The 10,248-nt window shown below is 36.7% G+C and overlaps 1 protein-coding gene across 1 annotated transcript; it reads right to left on the reverse strand.

Moving 5' to 3' along the window:
- Positions 1–7: 7 nt before the first annotated feature.
- On the reverse strand, positions 8–9,253 carry mecr (mitochondrial trans-2-enoyl-CoA reductase). Its single transcript, XM_084089227.1, has 10 exons — positions 9,050–9,253; positions 8,876–8,973; positions 7,328–7,459; positions 7,101–7,244; positions 6,916–7,018; positions 5,271–5,373; positions 5,059–5,132; positions 2,264–2,324; positions 2,071–2,143; positions 8–1,964 (listed from the first exon to the last, which is right to left on the reverse strand). Exons 1-10 carry the CDS (start codon positions 9,238–9,240, stop codon positions 1,801–1,803), a joined length of 1,143 nt encoding a protein of 380 aa, XP_083945353.1. The 5' UTR covers positions 9,241–9,253; the 3' UTR covers positions 8–1,800.
- Positions 9,254–10,248: the final 995 nt, after the last annotated feature.

Raw genomic sequence — 10,248 nt, forward strand, 5'->3', positions numbered from 1 at the left:
TGAAATAAAGTCGCAATTGCGTGTTATAAAGTCAGAATTGCGTGAAATAAAAGTCAAAATTGCGTGAAATAAAGTCGCAATTGCTTCTTATAAAGTCAGAATTCTGACTTTTTTTCTCGCAATTACGAGTTTATATCACGCAATTCTGACATCTTTTCTCAGAATTGTGAGATATAAACTCACAATTGTGAAATATAAAGTCCAATTCTAAGGAAAAAAAAGACTTTTTTTTATTTATTTTTTTACCTCAGAATAGTTTATATCTCACAATTCTGACTTTATAACACGCAATTGCGACTTTATTTCACACAATTCTGACTTTATAACACGCAATTGCGACTTTATCTCACGCAATTCTGACTTTATATCTTGCAATTCTGAGAAATGAAGTCAGAATTGCGAGATGTAAACTCGCAATTGTGAGATAAAAAGTCGCAATTATCTTTTAAAATGTTTTATTCTGTGGCGGAAACAAGCTTCCATACTATTGTGACGTATATCAGAGTGAAACGCTTCTGGAACAAGAACAAATGTGGGCGGGGCTTGATTTATCCATGGGGAATTGATTGGATGGTTGTGGTTTGCTATTGGCTGATCTCATGTGAGTGACAGGATGCCCCGCCCTCATCATCAGAGAAGGGATGTTGAATTGTCAATTTTGATTCTTTAAGTTGATGACTTTAGGATAGACTGTAGTTCACACTGGCAGTAACTTATATAGCAACACTTTTTCTTTCACTGTTTTGAATAAGTTGTCCATGTCTATTTTTTTTTTAATTATGCATGGAAGATTGCCAAAAATTATAAATATTTGATTTTTCTTCTTCATAATGTGACGAATGCCAAATGCTTTCCAAAACATAATTTTAACTTTATTTTGGCATAAAATTACATGGATGGAAACAGCTAGTCACTCCAGAGATATAATCGCTTTCGATATGAACATGTTATGTTAAAAAACATAAACTGCTTCTATCTGTTTAATGTCAATAAAAGCCAAAGAGAACGATCAGTTTTAGCAAACACTTTATATTCATTAACAGTCACAATGTACACATCTGTTGTAGTAATTAATATTACAAAAAATGTTGTGTCTCTAACAGGTGAAAATTAGAATATTGTGCAAAAGTTTGTGTATTTCAGTAATTCAAATTAAAAGGTGAAACTAATATATTTAGTATATATAACTATATACATATGCATGATTAAACTTTTCAGAGGGACGACATTTCTGTATTTAAAATCTTTTTTTAAATTGATTTCATGTAATATTCTAATTTTCTGAGATTTTGAATTTGGGGTTTTCATAAGCTGTAAGCTATAATCATCAAAATTATAACTTTTGCACGATATTCTAATTTTTCGAGTTTCACCTGTATTTCATTGTCATAACTGATCATTATTCAGTCTTTTACATGGGTTTTAGAAATGGCATGAGTGTATATTTTTAACATATGAAGATTTACATGTTTGAGTCCATGTGTCAAAGCAACAATAACCTGACAAGATGCTCAAGATGAAATAAATGCTCAGTCTTTGTTGACAACTACACTCATATTTTTCAGTTCGTGTCTGGTTATCAGTGTGCGGTCCATATACTGTAAAAGTAAACTGGCGTCTGACATACTGATAATCCTTATTATGCTCATAAAAGTATACAGTAAATGTCAATGCATTCAAAGACAAATCTTCTGTGAAGCTGATAAAGCTCACTGGACTTTGATGTCACATTTATTGTGTGTGTGTTTGTGGTTGAATTAATGCAGAGCTTAACAAACTGAGAAAATGTGACTAGTGGGATCACATGACAAAAACTTGTTTGGTGGACACATATGGCTTCATGGCATTCTCAAGGGCTTTTCCGAAGTCTTGAAGCCTGACTTCAGTGCAAGCCGGAGCTGACAGCTTCCCCGCACGGATGAGGACGCAGAGTTCATCCAGCATGTTTCGTAAGGCGTCTTCATCTATCACAAGAGGCCAAAGGTGTTAACGAGTATTTTAGATTAAACTCTGTATAGGTCCTCACACAACAACACAACTCAAGAAAGACTTTTTCTGGGGGAAACTCACCATGTCTGTTCTCTCTCTTCCATTGGGTAACCCAAAAACCTCTTATTTTCACATCTTTAAAGATCAGTGCACTCTAAAGAAAGAATAATGCTTATATAATTGCAATGTACACCACATCACATTCTATTATAATGATATAAAGCCAGATATCAAGGTTCATCCAGTGCCGATGAGCGAACGCTGTCACACTCACCACTGGGACAGTGACTGGTTGTTTGGCCATCCCACCGTAGGTCACCATACTCCCTCCATTTCTGAGGAACACAGATAACACTGAATACACACTGCTTATCAAGGGCCCCGTTATATAGTTAAACATTTATGTCCTATTATGCTTTTTTGCATTCAACTTTGAGCATGAAAAAGCTCTGCAAAGTCACACAGCACAAAGTCCCTCCAGCGGGAGTTCTTCTCTATATCAGTGTCAGTGTTTCTGAACTCCTGAAACGCCTCCATTGTAGTCTTGAGTTTCTTCCGGGAACGAACACGTCACAATATTCCTCATTTAAATAATTAATATGCATAATAAAGGGGCGGGGCCTGGTTGAGTTAGTTAGTAGTGTGTTAAACTGGCGGTTATGGAAAGGGGCGGGACATTTCCCAAACACACTCAAAGCGCTCGACCAATCACAACACACTGATCCAGCCGACCAATCAGAGCACAGTGTGCTTTTCAGAAGGAGGGGCTTCATAGAGACAGGAACTAAACAGAGCGTTACTGACAGACTGGGAAGAGAGGAGCCGCAACAATGGAGAATATGGGGGAAATAGAGTACAATATTATCTATTCATTGTTACACCTTTAGAAAGTATAATGCATTAAAACATATGACAAACAACCAATTTCAGATGTAACAAGGAATCTACAAATATTATAATTCATTTTAACTTTGCTTACAATTATTCACGAAAAGATATAATGCATTATAACATACATTATGAATACCTTTAAAATGCATTACACATAAAGGCTTAAAGTAAAATATTACTGTACAATCTCATAAATTAGTGTGATGAAGTTGTCATGTTTTTTGCTTAAAATCATATGACAAGTTTTTGCTTCAAATCATGTTTGTAATGTAATGCTTCGGAATAGTGATGCTCAAAATTTTTGACTCCAACACAATATTCAAGTATCCACCTTTATATTGGTGAATATATTTCCTCTAGTATTTCTGCTGTAATTAAGACAAAGCTGCTTGCATTAATGTTTTTTTTTAACAGTAACAGGGAGTGTTTCTATATTAAATGAATTAATCCTGATAATTTTTTATTATTATTATTATTCGTGAAGTTTCAAGAACTGTATGCTCCTCAATTAAAACAAATGATTTAATCTTGAGTCACTTTCTTAGTTAAGTCCTGCATCCATTTAATTGGCCCTATTATTACAGCCATAGTGAGTTGTTCATTATCTATTGCTACTGTTCCTTCGTCATTAAAATGTACTTCTTCTTTGGGATCCTAATGATCTAAATAATTATCGGCACATTTCCAATCTTCCGTTTATTTCAAAAATACTTGAAAGAACAATAGCAATTCAAAATAAAGTGCATTTGCAAAGTATTGACCAAAAGTATTGAAGTATGAGCAATTTCAATAATTAGTCATTCAGTATTTCTGGAAAGATTGGCTTGTATTGGGGTAACTGACAATGTGCTTCTTTAGTTTTCATCCTATTTAAGTGACAAGAAACAGTTTGTCCAGGTTAAGATCAATCACAGTTTCTCACGGTGTACCACAGGGGTCAGTGTTGGGTCCGCTTTTATTTACTATTTATTTTCTACCCCTTGCTCACATTTTTTGCACTTATTACGCTGATGAAACAATTGTATATATCTACAAAACCTAGTGCTTCCCATCCCCTTTCAGTACTCATGTTTGCAGGATGTTAACATGTGGATGAGTAACAAAAGTTAAATACCAACAAAACTGAAGCCGTTCTTGTTGGGTCTAGGTCTGTTTTATCTAAACCTCAATCCTTCACCCTGCTTACTGATAACTGTCCGGTTAATATTTCCAGCCAAGTGAAAAGTCTCTGTGTTATATTTGATGGTTTGCTTTCTTTTGGTCCCCATATTAATAATATTTCATGTACTGCATTTTTTCATTTACGTAACATTGCTAGACTCCGTAATAACTTTCTCAGCGTAGCACTGAAGTCCTTATTCATGCTTTGGTTACATCATGGATTGATTATTGTAATTCTCTTTTATTTGGTCTTCCTGAAAACAACTCCATTGATTACAGTTAATTCAGAACTCATCTGCTAGGGTTGTTACCCACTCTCATACCTCGGATCATACAAGTTCAATTCTTTTCCAGTTACATTGGCTTCTTGTTCGTTATCGTTCCCATTTCAAAAGTTTGCTGCTCACCTACAAAGCTCTTCATAACTTGGCTCCTCTTTATCTCTCAGCTCTTCTTCAATTGTATATTCCTTCATGTTTTTTTAATCTATTTTTTATTATTGAGTTTGTTGGGTGGTAGTAGGACTTTTAGCTGTGCAGCGCCAAAATTATGGAATTCTTTACCATTGCACATTCGCCAGATGGACTCTATTTCCCTCTTTAAAGCTCAGACTAAAACTTATCTGTTTAGAATAGCTTTTAGTGACTTTATTGTCTGATTTGTTTGATTATATGTTTGATCTGTATGTCTGTTTTTGCATAGCTTTGAATTTTACTGACTTGCTTTTAAGCTGTACAGTGTCCTTGAGTGCCTTAAAGGCACCTATAAATAAAAGGTATTATTATTATTTTCAGTATCTTAAATTTAGACTTCTTAAGCAGAATTAATATAATAATAATAATAATATAATATAATACAATACAGTATAATATAATATAATAACATGGGCTGTCTACTTTTGCATGCTTTAGAATTAGAGCAAATGAATGAGAAAAACACCTCTGCAACGAAGGCTGCTGCAGAAGTAGGTGGACACTTAAAGCTTTTGATGATCATTTCTGTGTATAGATAACTTACTGTAAAAGACGTAACAGCTCTGTGGCGCTCTTTCCTCCAACTCCATTCAGTGCCAGTTTAGGTCGAGGACACGACTGTTAGAAACAATCGCTGAACATCAAGATACAGAGTCTCTCTCAAGCTACAGAATGTTTTGCATGCGGCTTCTATAGCACAGATTTCACATACGGACAAGGCAAATACGGCTGTAGCACTAGAATGATCCAACTGACCTTGAGAAGCTCCTTCGTCTCCGGCCGTCTCAGCTTCTCCTCTGTAATGACGTGTGTGGCTCCCAGTGCTGTCAGTCGGTCAGAGAGATGCTGCACGTCAGGCCTAGAACGGTGAACGGTAACTGCTTTACACAATCAACATAACAACCTATTTTACTTCCATACATTTCCAAGTGAAAGAGGATAATCAAAAAGAAACTGTTATATATTCCAGCAATTGTCTGCATTGAAGAGAAATGATGAAAAAATATGAGCGGATTGAGATTAGTTTAATCACTTTAAATGCTTTAGATCTGCATTTGCAAATCACTGTCTGTATTGAGTACTTTGCAAAACTTAATTGTAAGAAACATATCAATAGTTTTGACATCCATGATATGACACTAAATTACACTGATAACAAAGAAACACGCATATTAATGTTTTTGTTAACCCTTTACTTGAAGCCTTTGGGCCCTATCTTGCACCCACCGTACAGCGACGCATGTATCATTCCTATTTTGCACCCGCGCACAGCGGACTTTTCCCTCCACAGACGCACGTCGGTTAACTAAGAAATACACTTGCGCTCCCCGGGGCGGTTCAGCGCAAAGAGGAGGCGTGTTCCGGCGCAAACGTTCCCTGGTGCTATTTTACAGGTTTAGAAAACAATTCCGCCACTGACCGAAAAAAACTAGTTTAAAGTCAGTGGCGCGTTGCGCATGTTATTCATATGCTATTTTAAGGGCGCATGCTTGGCCATAATCAATGTAGCGTGTGCACAACGCGCATACACTTTGATTCTCTCATCTACACAGAAGCAGCAGTTTTCATTTTTGCAAATCACACATTATTACGATAGATAGATAGATAGTTTATTATAAAAGCATAAATCTAGCTTACACATTTACCCAAATTATTATACGCCTGTTTAACCGAAGCTAATTTGGGTGTGTTTCTCCATCCCCAATGTCACTTCTCTGTGTTTTACGGCCCTGAAGGGAACGCCGGTCTCCTCGGCTGTGAACCGCTCCTGGCGAGCGTCTGGCAAATCCGCCGTTATAATAGCGATCCGCCATGGAACAAACGCGCCTGCTCTTAAAGGGAATGTGAGATGACGCGCTGATTGGTTTATTTCACGTTACGCCCACACCACACCAGTGAGTAATGAAGCTACTTCAGACCAGCCCATTTTAGATTTGCGTCGGGCGCAAGAGTCATTTATCCCGCCGGTATAATAGCAACAGCGCCGAGACCCGCCCACTAAAGTTACTTGCGTTTCGCGCTTGATACTTGCGTTTCAGAACGTTAAAATAGGGCCCTTTATGTATAACACATTATAAAGGCATTCATAATGTACATTAATGCATTATATATTTTCATAGATAATTATAACCAAAGGTCAAATGCACTAAAATATTTGTCGATTCCTTGTTACATCTGACATTGGTTGTTTGTCATGTGTTTTAATGCAATGTACTTTATAATGGTCCATCAATTAATAGATAAGTATTATTATGTATTATAACTGTGGTTACAATTATTCATGAGACCATACAATGCATTACAAGGCATAATTAATGCATTAAAATACTTTTATAATGCATTATACATGAAGGCTTTAAGTAAAGAACAGCCTCAGTGATGAGTTGAGGTTCATGGTTACCTGTCTCTGATGACATTGATGGTTTGAATACCCTTAGCAGCAGCAATCTGAATAACAGCCTGTCCAACACCACTGTTAGCTGCGTTCTGGATCACTGTGTCTCCTGAAATACACAGTTATTAGACTTCGGTGCATGAGGAACAGTTGAGCACTGCCTATTTGAGGTAAATGAAAAATGAAAGAACCTGGTTTGAGCTCCTCGAAGTCTGCGAGCATCCTAAAAGCTGTACAGGGGTTGACTCCTAAAGTGGCGGCAGACAGTACAGGAATGTCTTTCGGTAAACTCACTAGATCGCCAGCCTTCAAAACAGCAGCTGTTCTCCATGTACCTGTGCGGATCAGTGCAGGGCTGTCACATCCTAGCATCTGCTGATGACAACACCAGCCTTGTGAATGCTCATGAAATGTTCACCTAAGCCAGCATCTCTTGGAATCACCCAGTCGCCGAGCTTGAGTGTTTTCACCTGCTCTCCCACCTCCATCACCTGACCCACACCCTCATTACCCCCCACGGCTGGGAGCTCAGGCAGGAGGGCATACGTACCTGTTCAAACACACACAAAGATTTACACTCAAATCAAAAGTAGATGAACATTTTTAAAAGGAAATCTCACTCAAAAAGAAAGAAATATGCCATTTTTCCAATCAATTTTCACTAAGCAATGCAAAAACGAATAACATTTTCTACACATCGAAATGTGGCAAATGTACATGATGTACTGAATGATTTTAATAGGCTACTTCAAAATTTTGCGAAAAGTCAAAGTTTTAGGTCGACGCATTTAGCAGGGCATAAACTGGGCACGCGACTGCTACCTACGTGCGACTTGCTTGACATTAAAAAGAGTTATTAAGCACAATAAGCTGTGGAAAACAACTCATTATGCGCGCACAGAAAGCCGCATATATTCCAGAGTTCAGTTCTCTTTCATTGCTTATTGCACTCGAATGGTCAGATACACACACAGTTGTCAAAATGTCGGTCGCTGCGAGTATTCATGTAAACACAGTCGGTTATCGGATGTGTGTCAATATGATCTGTGCATTAGGTCTTAAAGTGACAGCAGCCTAATACAGTAAACCTGCTGCTGTGTGTCAAACAAGAGAAAATCACTCACTGCTCCTGACTGAATAACTTCTGTAGCTTTAATATGAATCAGTGTAAATTTAATTCATGCAGTGTTTTAGTTTTACATTAGATTATTCAGTTTCTGAACTGTTTCTATGCTATTGTTAAGCAGATCAAATGTAGGCCTACCTAAAAAATAAAAGCACTGTTTATTTCATTTGCATCTTTGTTTTATTGTATTTGCCCTATTGTTTGTGATTTGTCTCTTTATTCTTGTTCTTGATAAAGAAAAAAATCTACATAGCAAAAATAACTAATCGTCCACCCCTAGTTTCAGGTGTTTGTGTTTACCTGGATGGATGTTCTTGATGTGAAGTTTTCAGGTTGATATATCTATATATTACTATATATTATCTATATATTAAGTTGAGAGTTGTTGGTATTTAAATAGTTAAGCATTTAAATATAATTTAAATTAATTTTACATACTTAAAGCAATATTGTATTGCATATCGACTATCACATTATATCTCAATTTTCTTCAATATCATGCTGCCCTATTTAAACTTCTACATTACAGTAGTGTTTGTCACTTAAATTAACTTAAAAAAAAAAACATTACTTTCCTCCAAAATCGAAAAAAAAAAAAAAAAGCATAAAAAACCATAAGCAAAACATTAAGACAAATTACGGAAATTTGAATTTTAAGGAACATGTTGTGAAAATAATATTACAATGCAAAATGATCAAAACAGCTTTCACTTTCCTCAAGCCTTTAGATTTTGATTTGCCCAAACATCCTGATTATGTCAATGACTTGTATTTGTCAACAGGAGTCAATGCATAGGTAATGCATTATTTATTAAATTCAATAAAATCATTTGCTCTTGCCTTGAAGCATATTTAAATCGGAGGGGTTGATGGGAGCCGCCAGCATCTTCACCAGGACACACTCAGGGCCCACATGGGGCAGCTCCAGTGACTCCAACCTGTCAATCATTCAGGAAACGCAGTTAACTTTATAAAACTGTCAAAGTGTTAAATCTATGGGTGTGACACGCTTACTGAACAACTTGTGAGGGCTCCCCGTGTTTTCTGTACAGAAGCGCAGTGCTGTCTTGAACTGCAGACACAGAGAAGTTGTTTTTAGTGAGGAAAGCTCCATATCTGATCGGTTCATTACATGAAACAGGACCCGGAGCCCGGTAAACGTGATGCCGCCGGATTAAAAAAGATGCGACTCGTGATAGTTTCATTTTAAAGTTGTGATATGGCCAAAATCAAGATGTCATCGTCTTGAGGCGTTTAAATAAGCACAGGAGAGCACCAGTCCGTGTTTACTATCAAGTAAGTGGCCATGTTGTTACCGTAAAGCCTGTAGTAAATGCGCCGTTCAATCAGCACTCTCCAGGAATCCTACTATCCTGAAGGACCTGCTAATGAATATTAATTAGCAATGGTCACGAGATCGCACACGGCCTGGACTGTCCAATCATAACCCAAGCCTGTGTTTTAAGTATCCTAAACTTCGTTCATTGGCCATCCTAGCCAGCGCCCATTTACCATTATGGCAAAGCATATGGCAAGCTGTTTTAGCATTTAACGCCCCCTTGATCTACTAGTCAGAATTTAGTTTTGACTAGTCAAACATCCAATTCCATATCTATTCTGCAATTTTGACTCATCATAAAGTGGTGCAGGGATGACGGCCTTTTGTAGGCTGACACGTCAATATAAAATATCTCTGACATCATTACATATATCTAAAATAGTATTTAGTCTAGTCAAAACTTTAGACATATCCTGAATAAAATTTCTTACTCCCGTTTATTATTGCAGATATCTCTAATCATCATTTTGAATAGTCAAATTATACTCGTCAAAATACAATTGTAACTAGGCTGCAGGCTATGTAAAATAAATGTATGGATAGTAAAACCATAGTTTTATATGCAAATTTTGCCTGCCATAAAACTCCTTTTGGTTCACGTCCCATTACGTATTTGATATTCATGAGGCGATACCAGAGTACAATTGAAAATTTACCATTGTGTCGGCAATATACGCACACAGTTTTTTTTTCTTTCTACTAGTTCAAGTCGCTGGAGGCTGATACAATTGAGGAAAGTCGGAAAAATGAAGCTGTCAGTAAATGTTATATGTCAAATATTTAAAGACATCACATTAACAAAAATATTTCTATTTAATGAAATCATATAGGCTAAATACAAGACATAGACATTTCCATGACTTGATTATTCATT

This window comes from Abramis brama, assembly GCF_963993115.1.
Source record: "Abramis brama genome assembly, chromosome: 17".
NCBI classification, from domain to species: domain Eukaryota; kingdom Metazoa; phylum Chordata; class Actinopteri; order Cypriniformes; family Leuciscidae; genus Abramis; species Abramis brama.